This window comes from Lytechinus variegatus, chromosome 6, assembly GCF_018143015.1.
Source record: "Lytechinus variegatus isolate NC3 chromosome 6, Lvar_3.0, whole genome shotgun sequence".
Lineage (NCBI taxonomy): Eukaryota > Metazoa > Echinodermata > Echinoidea > Temnopleuroida > Toxopneustidae > Lytechinus > Lytechinus variegatus.
The window spans coordinates 17,267,112-17,287,134 of NC_054745.1; the positions used below are offsets into that span (position 1 = coordinate 17,267,112).

Sequence of the window (20,023 nt, forward strand, 5' to 3'; positions counted from 1 at the left end):
ATATTCAAACGGGGAAATGAAACAAACAGATCCCCCCTCCCCTCTTGAACAATAGATTCACCGCTTGGATCGACGCCAGTGGTTCTGGTCACACTTTTAAGGAAAATGTCCACTTGGTCCCAATAAAAGTGTTGACTAATCTACCCTACATTATACATCATTTTCTATAACAAGCAGAACACCAAGAAACGTCATACCTTGTATCTGTCATTGCATCTGCTCTCATGAGATGCGACCGGACTCTTGCAAGCCGTGAGATTTCGTTCCCTCCACTCACTACCCACGTGGTATACAGGTATGATTCAGTACATAATTGCGATAATAAACTAATGAAGAATACTAATACCTGGGCTGAACAAATATTTGCATAAGTGGTTGCAAAGTTATGCACTTAGTCTTAATTCATTGTATTTTGGCTGAACAAACAATTTCCTATAAATATACACATTATGCAAGATAAGATATTGCTATTTGCAGACTAACTACATTTTGCAAGGAATGATTAAATAAAACAAAATAATCAGGTCAAGCCGGTAAATTATAGTGTTAATATATTTGTCTTTGATATTTTCCAGGAAAGTCAAATATAATGGTATCAGAATTTCTTTAAGAATTTCTGTCCGGCAGTTATCAAAAGAAGATAATAAATTTCTAAGTTGGAAACATAGGACTGCTCCAAAATGATCTTGTCTTGCATGAACGGTATTTAGGAACGAAATTAATAAAATGATCAGATATTTTTATGATGGATAAGAATTTATTTTTGATAATGAGGCATTGCTTTTGTAGACATGAACACTATAAAAGGACACATTTTAAACTAACGTAATTTGTTTGCGAAACGTGTTTTAATATATAGTAGGAATGTATCTTTCTTATATACTGTATACTCGTTTTCTTATTTTCAAGTCATATAGCGCGTCCCCAACAAAGTCCCTCTGATATACAGCTGATTTTATTCTGAAATTAGATATTCATTAATTATTTAGTCATTCATGTTTGTTTCCTTTAGGCCTACTTCTTTATTTATACTTCTATAGACTTCATGGGCGCGCCGTGGTCTAGTAGTTCTGACTCTCGCCTTTTAAACAGAGGGTCGTGAGTTCGAATCCTAGCCACGGCGTGTTTTCCTTCAGCAAACAATGCATCCACAATGTGCTGGACTCGACCCAGCTGAGGTGAATTGGTACCCGGCGGATTATTTTTTTGAATGCACTGAGCGCCGGTGATGGTAGCTCTTGCTAAAGCCTGGTAATAATAGCAGCGCTTTTTATCAGGCAAAAGCGCTTTATAAATCCAGCCATTATTATTATTATTGTTATCATTGTTATCATTATTATTATAGAGCAGGAAAGTCATTTCAATAGAGCTATATTACTCTCAATTTATCAACTTTGTGCGGAAATAAGATGATTATTTCATGTTTTAACTTTTGTATATAAAAAACATTGGTTTCGTTTCAGCGGTTTTGAACAAACAATCTATGTTAATTGATGCTTTTCAGTCCATTCCAAGTTTGCATGTATAGCTCAAAGACATCCACTTCTGGCTTCCTTGTTATTCCAAAAGTTTCAAAAACATGGGGAAATAGATAATTAGATTTTGCATGCCCCACTTTGTGGAATAGCCTTCCTGAAAACACTAATCTTGAACGGATTTTCCTCAAACCTTCACCAATATTTGTATTTTTTTCTATAAATTTTCACAAAAATCTTATCCTCAGGGCGAACCGTCCCCTTTGAATTACCATTTGTATGAAGTTAATGAGGTCAAGCTTTCTCCCTATTTTTTTAGATTTTAAAAAGTGAATCTTAACTGTTCGCTTTGACTTAATGTGGTACACTTGTAATTTCCAACTCATTCATGTTCTGCGTAGACTTCCATCATTTTCTTTCAGACTGATACATGGATAAATTAATGCAAGAGTCAGTCAAAAAATAATAGGGGCCAGACATGGCGTAAATAGCACATTTTCTAAAAAGCTGCGAGAACCCAACGCAAGCAAATTAAAAATTACTAGAAGACTCTACTTTTGTAATAGATTTTGACATAAATTATTCAGAAAATTGTATCATATTTCACCTTCCCCCCCCCCCCTTCCCTTTTCACTCTTTCTTCCTTTTCTACGTCGTTAAACTTTTTGGAGGGTATGGCCTCCACAGGGACAAAGACCCTGTAATACCGTTCAGTTCAACAAAATGAAGTAGGGATTATATTTCGCCCCAAAATGAACAAAAAAAGGGGGGAAGTTCAACCTGAAAAATTAATAAAATAATGCAAATACAAATCTCAGAAAATAGTGAAAATATTGGCGAAGGTTTTTTTTCAGGAAACTCCACTCGAAGATTAAGTAAGTTATTAAAATTCTAAGTTTTTGATCTGTGGCATCATGGATGTGCACTGCTCCATATGTCATGTAATATAAAATGCATAAATTTCAATTTCTTGATGGTTCATGATAACTAACTAAAAAAAAGTCTTACAGAAGCAGGTTTGGAATAATTTGTCTGTTTATGTATTAAAGTAGCAAGGCACTGGGAACGATTTTTTTTACTGGGGCAACTGATGCAAATTTGAAAAGAAGAAGAAAAAAGAAGGGTTTCACCACAAAATAGAGATCAAATTAGTGCCGAGAAATTTTTAAAGCCCCCCAAAATAGGCTTTCATCAAAGAGGATGTAAAATAAAGCCCCCCCCCCAAAAAAAAAAGAGAGAAATTTTTATTACACAATAAAGTACGTTTTGGTTTATTTCTTCAATTTTTGCACATCCGAATAACTAGGGGTGCTGCAGTAGCGTATCCAGGGGGCAGTTACAGGGGTTCAAACCACCCCACATTAAATTTGTTGGTACCACCCCCCCCCCCCTATGTATTGGTTTGCTTGTCAATTTTATTTTTTTAGGTATGAAACGAAGTAAAATTGGTGGTGGTGATGACCTTTTTCTTTTTTTTTTTTTTTTTTTGCTTCTCGATTCTTTTTGTGGGGTAGGATACGACCCATAATTGGTGATGCAGACTTCTTTTTTGGGGGGGATGTCAATATTGCATTCATCTTGAATCCCCCTCCCCCCCCCTTAAAAAATCCTGCGTACGCTACTGCCTGGGGTGCTGGATATGTAGAATATTACATTCAACGCCCCCAAGGAAATTTTACTGGGGACTTTAGCATCCAAAGCTGCAAAGTAGGCCTACAATAAACACCATTTTCATTTTTTTTTCTTTTTTTTTCTTTATTATATTTCATTGATCTACTGGGCCGGGAAGCCATAGCGATAAAATTTTTATCTCTAAATGGGAAGTTGATTTCATAAGACGTCACGAATAAATAAAAAAATCTCATAATTCAGTGATTTTTTTACATTTTTTGATCGATTTCCCTAACTTTCACCACTTTTTTTTAATTGCTTTTCTGTTATGGTTATCGTCTTCCCCTCTTAGTTTTACAACAAGCAAACTCAAGAGGGCGACGGAACCAGAAAATAGCGCCTTATGAGAAAACTGAATGATCATTGGATAAAGTGTAAGTGGATAAAAGTAAGCTTAAATTTTATATTTGTACGTTTTATTATCTCTGCTTTGTATACCAACAGCAGCAGCTATCTATATAATCTCTGTTTGATAATTAACGTTAGGTATTCGTCGAAGGATTGACATTATTTACAATCGAAAAATTCCCGTTCTAATTTATGTAGTCCCATCCTATCATATTTGTGTAGGGGCTAGGCCTGTGCAGATCTATTCAATTGCGTGTTACGAAAAGTGAGTCCAGGCAAGCGGGTACGAGTTAAAATATTGACTGCTAGCCAAGTCCTCTAAACTAAGGTCTGATTTCTTCTTCTTTAAATTAATTAACAATGAAGATGTGTGTGCTGCTGCATCGCGAGCATTGGCCGTGGGTTTTTTTTGGGCCTTGCTGCACCGGCCAGCCGTGTCATGTGCGCGGTTTTGCTGCAACAAGTGAAAAGGCATCGCTTCTGTCTGGCCTAGCCAGGAGGCTTCTAGAGAGTAAAATCATTTACTGACATAAGGTTACTCTCAACGAAGCCAGGTCTTCCTTTCTATCCATTTGCGTGTACCACCGAAAGCCTGAAACTTTCGCCCCCGGGATTTCTACTTAATACTTTCTTTCTAAAAGATCATCTATCTAGCCCACCCATGGGTTCATATCGTCTCGCGAGTGAAGGATTATCAGTCATACGCACGCGACACACCACTACACTTCGAAAATACAGTGGGCTTTTGCCCACATAAAATATTTTGTTTAAATAAACATTCAACATCCTGCTATGACACTTACCGAATCATTTAGATCCTTCCGTGACTTCTCCTTGAAGTTTCTTTCTAAAAATATGTATATTTTCTTACTTACCTTACTTACCTTACCGCAAATACTGGAAGAATGCTGAATTAGCAGTCGAGCTTCCAGATCTATCTTCTAATTTAGTCATCTTCCATCATGCTTCAATAGATTAAGGAGGCAGTGGGGCAAGTTGGTGAAAATTGACTTTTCGTATCTAAGAGTAGTGGGAATCATAATGCTTATCTTGCCAGTATCGGTCTAGCCTGAATTTGAAGGTGTCTACTGTGGAAGCTTCAACTACCTCAGCTGGGAGAGAGTTCCAATCATTGACTACTCGGTGACTAAAAGCATGCTTTCTCACATTTGTTCTGCATCTTGGCTTTACAAGTTTGTATCTATGACCTCTTGTAGTACTGTCAGCTAGTTGAAAAAAGTGGTCTGGGTTAAGCCTGTCGACTTCATGAGTGATCTTATACACTTGAATCATGTCTCCTCTCTTTCTTCTGTACTCCAAGGATGGTAATTTCAGGTGTTTAAGCCTTTCCTTGTATGGAAGATGTTTGATCCTGGAGATTACTTTTGTTGCTCTCTTCTGAACTCTCTCGACAGCCTTAGCATCAGCAATGTACTGTGGTGACCAGATGACATTTCCATATTCCAGGAGTGGCCTCACTAACCCTTTAAATAGTTTGGGGATAGTGGTCGAATCAAGACACTGGAAAGTACGTCTTATGCTGATCAGTACCCTGTTTGCCTTATTAACAGCATTTGACACTTGCTTGTGGAATTTTAGATCGTCGTCAATGATGATCCCTAAATCCTTTTCTTCTCTAACTACATTCAGTGCTGTACTCCCGATGTTGTAGTGCTCTCTTTGGTCACCTGATCCAAGATGCAAAACACTGCACTTGTCAGTGTTGAATTGAAGTTGCCACTTTGAGGACCAGTCCATCAGTGAGTGCAAACTTGCTTGGAACAGTTCACATTGATTTGGCGAGGAGACAGACGAATAGGCCTTAGTGTCATCTGCATAGATTCTTACAGTGGATTCCATAACATCAGGAAGATCATTGATGTACAACACAAACAATGTCGGGCCGAGCACGCTACCCTGGGGCACCCCACTCTTTACCGTGCACCACTGAGATCTGGCATTGTTTACTATTACCCTCTGGGTTCGGCCACTGAGAAAATCAGCAATCCAAGTTTTGAAGCTTCCTTGGATGTTGTACGCATCTAGTTTTGCCACAAGACGTTGATGGGGTACACTGTCAAAGGCCTTTCTAAAGTCTAGGTAGACAACATCAACCTTTTCACCTTGATCCAGTAAGGATGTCCAGTCCTCTAGTGTCTGGAGCAGCTGTGTAACAGTTGATCTTCCTGGGACAAATCCATGTTGGGAATCGCTGATTAGTTCATTCTCCATCAGATGATCGACGATCTTGTCTCTGATCAGCGACTCCATGATCTTACAAGGTACTGAAGTCAAACTTATCGGTCGATAATTATTGGCTTCAGACTTGTTTCCCTTCTTGTGAACTGGAACAACGTGACTTGCTTTCCATGCTGAAGGAAGCTTGCCTTCTTTGAATGATTTAGTGTAGATGATGGCCAATGGTGTACACACTGAAGGTGCCGTTTCCCGTAAAATGCAAGGATGGATACCATCCGGTCCAGCACTCTTGAATTTGGAAAGCAGATCAAGTTTGCGATGTACATCCTCTGGGGTTATGTCAAGAGCAGATAAGCATCCCGCTGACTGTCTGCGTTCAAGCTGTGGGATGGAAGAAGTGTCCTCTTCAGTAAATGTTGTCTCAAAGAAAGCATTCAAGATTTCGGCTTTCTCTTCATCTGTTGAAGTGAAGGTACCATCTGTCTTTTTGAGATCAGGGAGCCCCTTTCTGGTCTTTAGATTATCAGATGCATATCTCCAGAATGCTTTTGGATCCTTCTTCACATTCTTCGCAAGGTCCTTTTCAAAGTTACTTCGCAGTTCTCTCGTGAGGCATTGAAGAGCCTTTGCTAGTCTCTTAGCTCTAGCAATGTCAGTTGGGTGTTTAGTAACTTGGGCTTGTTGCCATGCACGATGCTTTTGTCCATGCAGTCTGAGTGCTTGATTGTTCATCCATCTATGCTTTTTCTTACGTCGCCGTGATGAAGAACAAGGTATGTGTTTCTTCATAATGTCTGTCAAGTTTGTATGGAAGAATGACCAGGACTGTTCAGTATCCATGTCCTTCATTGACTGTTCCCAATCAACTTTATCAAGCTCCTCACATATGTCATTGTATTGTCCAAGACTGAACTGAAGTTTTGGAAACTGTGCTTCTCTTTCTGGAGCTGAGAGGGTGACTGTCAAAATAAGCCCAAGATGGTCACTCAATCCAAGAGGAGGCAGTGATTCAATATCATCAATCAAATGGTCATTATTAGTGAACACCAAATCCAGAGTGCTGTCAGTTTGTCCTACCCTATGTCTTGTTGGGAAATGGACATGCTGGTGTAGGAAGCAGTCGGCTATAGTGTCTATGAATTCTATATCTGTGTTGCTTCTTCCAGTGTGGGATTCCCAGTCTATGTGAGGATAGTTGAAATCCCCTGCAATCAAAAGGTGGGCTGAGTTCTTACTGGAGACTTCAAGCATGAGATCGCGTAGCTGGTTGTGATTGCTGACAGATGGACTTCTGTATATACATCCAGCAAGAAGTTTCTTTGAACCAGACACCCGCAGAGTTATCCACACAGACTCATCAAATCCTCGTTGGATATCACAGTCTCGTATGAGATGGCGTAGTTCATGAGAAACATAAATAGCAACACCCCTCTTTCCATTTGGGAGATTGGAGTGTATGTCATATCCATCTAAATGTAAGTCCTGTTCATGAAGTGGATTCTTGGCATTCTTTGGGCAGATCTCAGTCAGAAAGACCAAGTCTACTTTGTGTACTTCAAGAAGCATTAACAGTTCATTCCGCTTATTTAAAAGGGAATCACAATTTGTGTAGTATGCCTTCAGTGTACCTCTTTTCCTGTTATTTGGCATTGTTTGTTCTTGTTGAGTTTCATTTTCAGAGTTTACCTGCCACTCATCATCATCAGAAGTTGAGGTCAAGGTGGAGCAGTCACTGTCACCAACACTTGTGATACATGTAGATGTCACAGTTTCATCCATATCTCCAGTAGCATCCCCGGCATATTTATCAAATTCATTATCCAGGGTGAATGAGATGTTGTTGCTTACAATGGATTTCCTAGTACTTGTTCTTGTGGCACCTTTGTTCCCATCTGTGGCAAGTTGTTCCCTCCTTTCACTGTATGAACACGCACCATCTATTTCAATGCATTCATGTAGGTTCCTTCTGTTATCGGTGATAGACTGGTTATCTCCATCTGTGGCAAGTTCTTTGGTATTCACTTGGGATGCCAATACTTCCATTCTGCTATTGTATTCTTGTGACGTCCTTCTCCTGTCAACTTCAATATCACTTTCATTCCTCTCAGTGTTTAATCCAATGTTACCATCTCTAGCTACATTATTTACTGCACATCCATCATCTTCATCAATTATATTAACAACTGATTCATCGTCCATTAAGTAATAATACATTCCATGTTCATCATCAAAATCATCAGTTTCATTAGAGTTACTAACATCTTCTCTGCTGTTGTAAAGTGGTGTAAGGTCTAGTCACAGCTCCATAATTTTATCAGTATCTGCGGGATTCTCAGCCTTGGGATCAACTGAACCTTCCTCATTGAGGTTAGAATTCCTAACTGGTTTCAACTGCTCACTCTGCTTCTCTTCTGAGGGATCAGTGTCATGGTCAAAATCTGTAGCTATATTCAATTGACACTGCTCATTATCAAGTGGTAAGTTAACTGAATCCTTGTTGCTATTTAGTTCAGTTTCCTTTAGGACTGCATGTCCATTTCCAGTCTGTGGGGTATTAGCAGTGACCCCTACATTGCCTGTCTGCACCTTGGGACTAGTGTTCACCTCACTTCGCTTCAAAATCCTAGGGGTGTCTGACATCTGCCGTCCATCAATATGTATACTTTCATTTAATGTTGGGAAGTCAGCATACTCATCTCCATTTCTGCTAGGTTTGGTCAGGTGTGTGTGTGACCGTATGTCATCATTGCTTGGTATGCCAATAACTTCAACATCAGATCGCTTTGGTTGAGGGCTTTGTGTGTTTGCGCTATATGAGTTAGTCCATGGATTGCTGGATCTGTGAGCATTTCCCAAATTCACAATTCTACCTCCACGAATTATACATCTCTCACCATTGGCCCTACGCATTTTTAGTTCATCCCGCATCAGTTTGTGTATTTTTCTTTCAGAGGGTGTTCGGTCAGGGTCAATAAATATATTCTTGTAGAACCCTTGATGTCTCAGCATTTTAGCTTTGTACAGAATCTCATCTCTAGGTACATCAAGTTGAACTAAGAGAATCCTCGGGATGTTATTATCACGGCGCTTGTATCCAAGTCTGGTTACTTTCACAATGTTTGTGTTCTTGATCTGCAGAACAGTCAGAATTTTTGACACAAAATGAATATCGTCATCTTGTCTCTTAGCAAATGTCTCTGATTTGCTCTCTTCTACATTATGTATGATGATATTATTTCTTCTTCTATCCTGGTCTCTGTACTCTTCGAGAACTGGTATTGCATCTGGAATTGCACCTTGAGAAAATTTTTCTGTCTTTTGATCATCATCAACTACTGACGAACTTTTACCATAGGAGGCATTGTCTATACAAGGGAGAGGTGCTTTGTCTATAACATGGTGTAAGTCTGCCTTTAGCTGTTTATTGTCTTTATTGTCTTTATTGTCTTTATTGTCTTTAGTGAAGATTTTACGGAGATAGAAATCAGACAGCGTTGATATCAATTTTCTCCTGAAGAGGGCGCGCGATTTATATTCATATCAAAGACACGACAAGGGAAAGAATAGGCACCTACACTATTTTACACGCATATCGACGCAAGGCATTACGCAAAGTCCGTGAAGTGTCCAATCTCTTCATTGTATAGACTTTGGTACACCGTATACGTATTATTGACGTTCGTCAAAGCTTGTACTGCTGGTTTCTTTCCAGGCACGTATATTATTTTCATTTTTTTTTTATCAGTCATCTTTTTAAATTAATGCAAATGAGTGTTGTCATCACCAATAATAATCATTAATTATGTTTTTTGAAGGCATTTCATTAATTGGTGCCCATAATTAGTAAATTAATCATGAGGATTGCGCATTCAAAGAATTTAGATACAGTTATAAAATTACCGAGGAGCTGAATCAAGGTTGTGAAATTATTAGCGCCACCAACGGGCTTCCTTGTATTTCCGTGGAAGAGACAAGCGAAGTCACTTTCGAGGCCGAGGTAAGCAAAATGTGCTTTTTTTTATCGGATTATTATTTTATTATTATTTTATATTAAAAAAACTCTTGCTACTTACCGGCAAGAGCCCCGGTGCGTAGCGAGAAGGAGCTTCGGCAAATATTACTTCAGCAATGAAGCGATGTTTGCCGACTACTTCGAAATCCAGGGTCAAACACAGTCTATTGTACGAGGTTAGTACATACTAACCTCGTACAATGTGTGAGTGATCTAGCCCTAAATCATGTACATGGTCATGGGTAGACAGGAATAACCGTCGTTTCTGGGGATTTATTCAACAATTTCTGACATTTTACTACAATCCCCATTCATCATGTATTGGTGAGTGAGCCAACACAGTTCAGCGGAACAACCAAAATACAGAGACTGAAGGTTTTGGTCTAGTACATGTAGGCCTACATGGGATACAACTTCATTTCCGACATTTCTACACTATGGATTTTATTTTTAAACAAGTATTCATAAAAAAAATGAGAAAAGGGTCATGAAAAGACGGAAGAGACTTGCCCGATGTTTACGCCGCCATCTTGTTTTCTATTGTTCTTCACGTACGATACAGACGCTTGCGTCGCGTAACGTTGGGGGAGAACAATAGGAAACAAGATGGCGGCGTAACGCTAAGCAATCGCTGTTTCCAAAGCTGCCCGCTCAAGTTACCAATATTTGGTATCAAAATGTAGATAATAAAAAAATGCTCACAATCATTTCATTTAGAAAGTGGGGGTAGTAATTGTTATCAAAATAGAGGGGTGGCGTCTCAACGTGTATCTCAACCCAGCTGAGTCAATGGACTTTTGTGTGCGCACCCAGCTTGTTCCGGCATTGTTTGCACCTTCGTGATCGGTTGCTATGCATAAGTTACTTTAGCGAGTGAAAATCCCCGGATGTCCGACCTCAAGATCCTTAGCTATGATAGCAATAGCAAAACCCAGGTTGTCCGGATAATGCAGAGAGAATGAGATGTCTGGTAGAAAAAGTCCTCCTTGCTGTTGATCCGACTTCCAAAGTGATGATGAGATCCCTTGGCTGGCCTGAGTATGTAGCATTGTTGAATTGTGCATCCAAGCATGGATGAATGCACAGGGCTTGGGGGTGTGGGTCTATTGTTAGTGTGGAAACAGCCTCTAACCCGTAGTATACTCTATGCTGACTCTGTGCTGTAACCAAGGAGGTACATGTAGTTGCTCCAAATCATCCCACAGTACGACATATAGGGAGAAGTTGCGCGTGCCACGGGCTGTGGTACATTTTACCACACTCCCCCCCCCCCCACCGACTTTAGGACATCATGACCGGTACTTCCCTTATTTTTGAACCGTCGCCGTCCGGCCATATGTCTTATATCTTATGTACACATGTGGATTTCAGCAGTCCTCATTGAAAGGAGGGAACGATAAATGTTAATACACTGTCGTTCTCAAAGGTTTGTAAGAAACTGTCTGGAGTCGCAAGGGTCAGTGGATGAACATCGTCTGCTGGGCAAACCCTTCACTCAAAACAAGGGTCTGAATTGCAGCCTACTCATGCCTTGTGTACTGAAGGCTCTCTCGCAAGTTTTGTATGTGCTAGTCTTCGCGTGGAGGCACACTTGTTGATCAAAGTTCCAATGAGGGTCTGTGCCTGCAGACTAGGATGAACATGCCATTTAGTTGGTATATTTATATGCCCAAATTTATTTCAAATAAAAACAACTATCCAACTTCTCAGGTAAAAGGTCAAGGGGAAACTAATCGATGTGACTTTTGGGTACAAGTATTTTAATCAAACGCTGCCACGTGATAACTTGATGCTATTACCGAGACTACAAAGGAATTTCTAAAGTTTTGCAAAAATATATTAATATCGAAATGGACTGCCAGAAGAGCGAAGGTCAAGCTTTACGCGGGTAAGGGATCAAGAGAATACGTGACTGCATATTTATTGAAATGCCTGGGAAGACTTACTTTCTGCTTCCATGCAAATGTGTCATGTACAGATGTTTCTTGCTGCAAAAGTATTGCAATAGGTCAGAGACTGACCGGTTTTCAAAAATCTGCAATGTAGTACGAGATTTGAAGTCTGAGGCACAAGTCACAGTTGTGTCTCGACTCGAGTTCTGTACTAGATTGTCTGCAACTGATTGCACTGCCAGACTTGACTTCCCTGCAAGTTCTAGACTTTACTTACCCTGCAAGTTTTAGCCAAGCAACTGGGTATGCTACAACAATTGTTGCAAGTCTTAATCCCATCGTTATTGGAACTTGACTTCCAAGAGGAAGTCCCTGGAGATGATCTCCTATTCCAAAGATGAAAACGTGTTCTATTGTAAAGAAGTTGACCAATGTAATTGAAATAGGGAGAATAACTTTGTTGATGTGTTATCACCCCAGAAGTCAAGATCTAGAAATCTTTACTCCTGTAAAGTCCATGAAAAATATTGTCATCTTGTTCTTTATTCCAGTACTCAATTCTTCACAAGGTTCCATAAATAGTGTTATCAATGATTTTTCACCAAGTTCAGCAGAGGTAAAACAACAAAGATATCCTCCAACTTTTTTTCCATGACAACCTGCCCTGAACCGGACTGTCTATAAGGTTGCATTTCATAAGTTGGATATGCAAAAAGGGTGGCGTATGAACAATTTTCCACACAGTGCCATGGATAAATTGTTGCTACATCACAGCATCTTGACCAAATTTATTGAGTAAGATCTCAGTTTGAAGCTAGAACTACATGTGCATATATAGGCTAAATATAGTACTATGAATTAGATAATACAATATCGGGAACAAAAACTATAGCACATGAAGTTTGAAGTAATTGGTGGCGGAGCCGGTGGATGCGGTGAATGATAGAATATTATTCAACTTAATTAACAACTTACTATAATATGTAATATGACTGTTATCCTCATATTTCTGGAAATTTTAAAACATGGAACATCTCAATGTCATAAAAAATTTGAAATTTTTAAAATATACAGCAATGAAATACATGTGTTTCTCAGCTCTCATCTCCAACCTAATCAGATAGTAAACTGGAGAAATTTAGTTAATTATTTAATTTGTAATCTTAATTTTTAGTACAAATGTTGTGTATTATTGCAACAGACATTTCTACCCATGATGTTGTCATTTTGCCAAGCATATACATTCAGTGACAGGTATTTTGGGGGCAAAAATGTGACATTAATTAATGTTAATTAATTAGTATAATTAATATAATTAATATGCATACAATAATAGATAATTAATCAATTTTTGGTACAGATTTAATTATTGATGTTTCAAGATTCTGCAAAATACTCGGGTAATATAATGTTGCATTAAATTTTGACACCATTTTATGTGCAGCAGGTCCAATTCGAGAAAAACGCATTTCAAAATTCACATTTACATTGACGTCTATGTAATAATTAGCTGTTGATTAGTCATTTTAAGAGACTTAAAACCTTTTCATTATTTAGAGAAAGGTTATAGCGATAAAATATTTTTAAAAAAATTGACCATTTTTACCCTGTTCGCGAAATTGGACCACCTTATGACATGCGACCAAAATAGACATCCAAATCTATGGTATCTTCAACATTTCCATACTTGAGTACCGGTATGTCTGGATCACTGCAACTAGTCAATGCCACCTAAAACCCAGACAGACACTCTTATTACACCATCCTTGTCTTCCCTGATGGCAAGGGACTGCTTTTTGTCCTGAGAGTAGATCGTGGATATACTCATTGTAAACTTCTAGATATATCACCTTGGGCATGACCTCCGTGTTCTGTTTCTCCTCAATCATTTTAATTTAAACTTGGTAAATATTGCAGTCCCATGTAGTCCCATACATAGATTTTCATGGCAACACCATTGAAGTCTACATGTGGGACTACAATATTTACCGAGGTAAGTTTAAATCAGAGTCGGAAAAGTGGTGAATATTCTTCATTTTTTCTGATAGTTTTCAACTAAGTCAAAATAATTTCAAGGAATTATGGAAAAAAAGAAGGCCACTTCATGGATTTAAAGATGTAAAATGTGAAATTTTAGTGCTCAATTCTTTTTTCAATTTTTTTTTTTTAGCAGGAGCGCGTACGACATCTTGTAAACGTATTGACGTGACCCAGGCCTAGTTTCACCACAGATTAATTAATAGCTAACACAGCTATTGCATATATACAATGTTAAGAAAAACCTACAATTTATCATACATGTATTGTAATGAATTGATTTGAGCTCGTCACAAAGAGCGATTCTGAGGAGCTCAATTGAGCTAAAAAAAAATAAGGAAAGCGATTTATTGAGCTCTACGAAATTATAAACGTGAAGGACTGACAAAATCGTGTAAAACCTTTCATTAAATCCAAAATACACTGTACCTATTCATATTGATATTTCTGTCTGCCACTTGTTTTTCTTTGCAGAATTACTACTCGAAGTTTGGTAATTGAGAGAAGTTTATCACCATGTTTGGAAAGCAGACGACGGCTGGGGGATCGACTGGAACCCCCAGTCTCTTTGGGACCACAGCCCCTACAGCCGGAGGGTTTCCCTTTGGTGGAGCACCAGCGGCAGGTAATAATTGGGTTTTTTTCCATAAAGGGGATTTTCACATGGTCCATGTACACTATAGGCTCTTGTGCCAAAGGCCCATTTTCTGAAGTCAGTTTTAACTTAGACCATGGTCTAACTCTGTGCTAAAATTATGGGAAGCCAAAAGTGTAAACATTTTTATTAAGCTGTATATTTCTTATGTTTACTGTGCTCTTTCCTGATTCATGGATGGTGAAGACAATCATCATTATTTACTTCCTATACAATTATGAATGATTTGAGAACCAAATGGGCTGAAATTAAAACCTCTACTAATAGTGATTTATGTAACAATTGGCTATCCATACTTAAACCATAACTGTAAACCTGAGTTAATAAGTTAACCCGGACTTCAGAATACGGGCCATAGTGTTTTAATAGTCTCTATACATACAGTACCTTAGAGAAAGAAAGTGTACTGTTTGAGTAATACCACAGCCCCTTCTGATAGAGGCTTCTTGTTTCATATGTCGGTGGCAGGAAATATTTAGTGTTTTTTTTTCTTACAAAGAGGAATGTCCCCTTGTGAGATCCATCTACATCTATAGGCTTCTGTGCTGTAGTGCTAGTCTTAATATACCTTTTAGAAAATATAGCATGGATTTGGGCAGAGGGGCGGAACATCGGGCTCATGCAATGAAAGTGGAGAAGCACCTATTGTTTGGCAGACAAAGATGCCCTTCCATTTTCTATGTCTGAGCCTGATGTTCCGCCCCTCTGCCCTGGACGCGGGGGTCATACTTATGATAGCCATATGATTATGAGCAGTATACAGAAATATCAAAATGTTGCATTATGGTTAAACATTTATTCCTTTCCTCTTTTGAAATCACCCCTTTTTTTCTCTCTCTTTTTTTATTAACTTTGTTTTATTTTTCTCCTCATATTTTATTTTTCCTTCAACCCTGAACTTCCATTTGTTTATCTTCCCTTTTTCCTCTTTTATTCTTCTTTCCTGCCTTTCCTTGATCTTGTTCAACATAGATGGGGACATTGCTTGCGAGTGTGGCAAGGATCAGATGATGCAACAACCTTCTGGTTTACCCCCCTCCTACCAGAGCCATGCACTGCCGAAGATGAGTCCTTTAACCCCAAAGCCAGATCTTCTTCCACTGGACAGGTCTTATGTAGTGACCCTGGAAGAAGCAGACCCTTTTAACCATTCTTGCCCATGTCCATATTCCTCCTTTTTTTTCCTTATTTAGTATTTTCCTTATTTCTACACTTCCTCGTTCACTTTTCCTCTTCTTGATCCTCCTCTTCAATTTCATCATCTTCTCTCAGTATGCATCTTCCTTTCTTGTAGATATCAAAGCTTGTCTTAAATGGCTATAGACACATGACTGGAACATGTTCTTAGGTGCCAAGTTAGTTATGTAGGGATATATCAGATAGCACAAGAAATGGTCACCAGTCTCGTGTAAACTCATTCATAACATGTTTATGAAACAGCCATTTATATTGTCCTCCATTTATCATTCTCTTGTTTAAAGGGATGGCAGCACCCAGCGGAGGGTTTTCGTTTGGCCAGACACCAACCAGCAAGCCTGCCGCAGCTCCAGGGGGCTTCAGCTTTGGCTCCACCCCCTCCCAGCCAGCCCAGCCACAGGCGACATCGTCTTTCTCCTTTGGAAACAATGCAACAGCAGGTATGAAAGGTGGCCTATCCCAGATGCAGAGATGTCATTTAGTAGGATTTCAAGGGGAAAGTGACGCTAAATAGGATTCCCCCCCCAGTAAATTGGATTTTTGAAACTCTGAATGAAGATTTTGGTATGTTTTTCCAAATTTTAAAGAAAAATAAGATTGTAGACTGCCAGAGGTGCTCCACTTGCCATTCTTTGATCTTGAATTGAAGGCCATGGTCATAGATGCTGTTTGATTGGCCGCAAAGCCTGCCTCATGATACCTGTTGTGTCCTGTTTTATAGATATATGCCCTATAGAAAAGTGGTTTTGCATACCGGTACACTGTACTGTCTTCATTTTAGGATGTTTGTTTATTTCTGTGCATGGTTTGTTTGCTTTTTAGCTCATCCGGCCCTTCGGGCCGGATGAGCTAATATGCTGTGGAAATTTCTGCTTATATCAAGGTCAGAATCCTGAATTTTGAAACTCATTGAATCTGCTATTTATTCATATATTTTCAAAACTCACAAAAATTGCTTACTTATTTGTTGATTTATTTTGGTTATTTTTGTTCCATCTGAGAGCGACATTAGGTTCACCAAGGTTCTACACAGAGTTAAGAAACTTTGACTAGATAATAATTAGTACTTAATTCATATGAAATTTATTCATACATCACAAAAAATGCTTCTATGTCATTTCTTCATCAATTTCAATTCTATATCCTCAATTTATGTCACCAATATAATTCACTACAGTGTCAACTGGGCTGAAATTAAAATTGTGTTAAATTTTGTTACGAGATGCCGGATGAGCTCCACATCATTGATGTGCTAGTTTGTTTTTATTTTGCTTGTTTTCTTTTTTTTATTTGCATGTTTTTTTATTCACTGATTTGCTTGCATGTGAAGCCCCCTCCACCAAGCCTGCTACATCAGGATTTCAATTTGGTGGGACTACTCTGGCATCCGCACCATCTCAGCAACCGGCAACTGGATTTTCATTAGGTATTAAAGAGCCCACACTGTAGAAAACACAAGAGGGCGACATGCGACTTTGCCTTCACCACAGCCCAAATGTTCAATGAAATTCCCTAAATTGAATACATGCATAGAGCGAGCATCTTGTCTTTAGTCACCCTCGAATGGATATCGCATACGGGGATGTGCCGCTCCAGTGGGTCCTATTTTTGTCCTGAATAATTCTTTGACATGGGTCCGTTTCTGAAAAAAAAAAAAATCTTTTTAAGAATCCCTAGGAAAAACCCCTGGAAAAGCCCCGGAAATGTCTATGTTAGTCCTGGTCAAGAGTACGAGTAGCCGGACCCCGGGACAAGTACCTGTACTAGTTTCACATCTGGAAAATGGGTCAATATCTTAAAGAATATCCTTAGGCATGGGTCCAAATTTTGAGAAAAATCCTTAGGCATGGGTACCTGTTCATGGTGAAATGACCCTTAGAAATGGGTCCTGTCCAATCATAATCCAAGTACATCCCCCCCCTCCCCCCGGGTCACCCTAAGATTTCCCACAAATAATCATTCATACATGAATTGAGATATTCAGTCACTAATTAACAATGGACTGCTTTTAGGAGGTCCCTATTACCCAGCTTTCAAAACTCCAGAACATGTGACTCCATCTCTCTATTGGCTTCCAATAAAAGCCTGCATTTTGTTTAAAGTCCTTGATTGCTTTATAAATAGAGCTTAACACTGACTTTATCAGAAGTATCTAAGCAATCTACACTGTACAGCAATGCTGCATACATGTAATTACCCTAGCAGAGCTGGGGACCATTTCATCATAGTTATCAACTGACAAGTTATCACATTTGGCAACTTTCCTTCATTTTGATCATTACGTAATTCCTCTGGTTAAAAAATACCCCACCAGCTTATGACACAGGAGCCCCATTGCCATGTGTATCATGTCAATGGAAGCTCAAGTGGGGTATTTACCACCCCACTTTCAGTTTTTAAACTGGGGAGGGATAGACTGACAGCTGATGAGAGCTGATAATACACAGCCACCACCGGCAACAGGCGATGACGACAGCGGTGGAGTTGGATTGCAGCTTTCCATCTTACATAATAGTATACACAAACTTTTAAGAGCTTCCTGGCTGACAGAAATAAATTAGTATTATATTTGTTTAAGGATATTGGCATATCGAAAAACGATACGAAATTTAAATAGATGAAGATCAAAATGGGAGGTTGAACGATGCAAAATGACCCACAATTGGCGAAATTAGAATAAGTAAAACAAAAATAGTTCAGGACTCTCTCCCTTCCTTTCTCCCTGCCTGCGCTGTAAAGCATTGAAGGGGTGGATTACATCTGGACAGTGTGTGTTGTTTGATTACAATTCCTGCAAAGGATTGCTGATATTGGGGTTGGGGGAGGGGATGGTGAGAATGGTTAGGAACTGGAATTTGGGGTTATATAGTTTAAACGAGAATTTTCCTCATGATGTTTTTTTCTGTTATTGTTACTCCTCCCTCATCTTTCTTTCTTGATAGGGGGCGGGGCCGCTGGAGGTTTCAAATTTGGGGAAACCCCCAAACAGCCAACAGCTCCCCCAGCCCCTACAGCTACAGCTGGGGGAAGTTTCTCCTTCGGTGCCACCCCCTCTGGAACCAGTGCAGCTGCTCCTGTTGCATCAGCAGCCCCTAATGTTGCAAAGCCTGGGTTCTCACTGGGAGGGCTGTTGGCTCCCGGAACAGCCTCTACAGGTATGTAAGTGGTACAAGCCATGGGTAATTCAAGCTATTATTTGTAGCAATATATCATTTCTTGTCTGTCTGTTCTGATTTCAGGTTATTCATATTGAGTAATGAAATTCTGGTAAAGCAATTTTTTGATTCAGTTTCATAATTCAACTTTATTTATTTTCCATCTTAAAAAAACAGCACACATTATAGATATAACATGGTATTGATGTGGAATATACAATATTCAAATGGAGGGAGGTCCTTAATTAGCAGGTTGATCGTTACCAGGGTCCCAACAAAACATGTAATGACGGTGACATAATAAAACAAATAATGCATTAAAAAAGATAAATACAATCCTGTATTACGCACGCCTATGTAAACACAATGTAGGGAGAGAAAATAGTAAGAAAGAGAGGGAGAGACATAGACAGAAGAGACCAATGACAGATCTGTATTTGATTTTTCAACAAGTTTTCTATTTCATTGCTTAATATCATTGTAATAATAATATTAATAGACAGTTCTTGTATAGCGCATAACACATTATTATAAATAACGTCTCTATGCGCTTCCAAAGGACTTGGATATTATTACCCTGGCTTTAGCCCCTCAGCCTTTTACAGCGCTGTGGCATTTCAAGGAATAAATTCCTGCCAGGTACCCATTCACCTCACCTGGGTTGAGTGCAGCACAATGTGGATAAATTTCTTGCTGAAGGAAACTACGGCATGGCTGGGATTTGAACCCACGACCCTCTGCTTCAAAGTCCAGAGACTAATCCACTGGGCCACAACGCTCCACATTGTACTATCACATGCATACATGAAATCAGAATTTCTGCTTATATCAAGGTCAGAATCCTGTAATTATTAATATAGATGCTATTTATGGCCATATACTCTGAAAAATGTGTAAAAGGTAATCAGTTTAAAATAAAAATTGCTATGCCAAAAAATTTGCTATTAGCCTATCAAATGCCATATCACCATGGGCCCGTTGCAGAAAGAGTTGTGATCAAACGCGACTAAAAATATTTGCGCAACTTGATTTTCACCCAATGAGGCACCTGTATTTGGGACTTGATATTTTGACTTGCGTTTTAACGCAACTCTTTCTGCAAAGGGCCGCTTGTGTAGCTTTTACCAGTCAACCAGATACCATCATCATCATCGCTGTGTAATGCTCCCCTATTTGTACAATCCCTTCTTCCAGCTGCCACAACTCAACCAAGTCAGACGGCCACTTCCACTCCTGCATCGGGGGGTCTAGCTGGTGGTCTTGGCGGAGGGATCAAACTGGGAGGATTTGGAGCCCCAGCATCGACTGCACAAAGCACAGGTACGTGTGAATCTATTCATTTTGTTTTAACTTGTGCAAGTATTGGGGTTTGTTTCATAATG

The 20,023-nt window shown here is 39.2% G+C and overlaps 1 protein-coding gene across 2 annotated transcripts in view; it reads left to right on the plus strand.

Moving 5' to 3' along the window:
• Positions 1 to 3,457: 3,457 nt before the first annotated feature.
• Positions 3,458 to 20,023, plus strand: part of LOC121417107 (nuclear pore glycoprotein p62-like) — a 30,298-nt gene continuing 13,732 nt past the window's right edge. Inside the window, exons 1-6 of one of the 2 annotated variants that reach the window (XM_041610685.1) lie at positions 3,458 to 3,520; positions 14,109 to 14,259; positions 15,771 to 15,926; positions 16,817 to 16,912; positions 18,429 to 18,641; positions 19,836 to 19,961. In XM_041610685.1, the coding sequence (XP_041466619.1) occupies positions 14,151 to 14,259; positions 15,771 to 15,926; positions 16,817 to 16,912; positions 18,429 to 18,641; positions 19,836 to 19,961 (700 nt within the window). In that variant the 5' untranslated portion in view covers positions 3,458 to 3,520; positions 14,109 to 14,150. The remainder of the gene's footprint in view (positions 3,521 to 14,108; positions 14,260 to 15,770; positions 15,927 to 16,816; positions 16,913 to 18,428; positions 18,642 to 19,835; positions 19,962 to 20,023) is intronic. The other variant, XM_041610686.1, reaches the window with a different exon arrangement.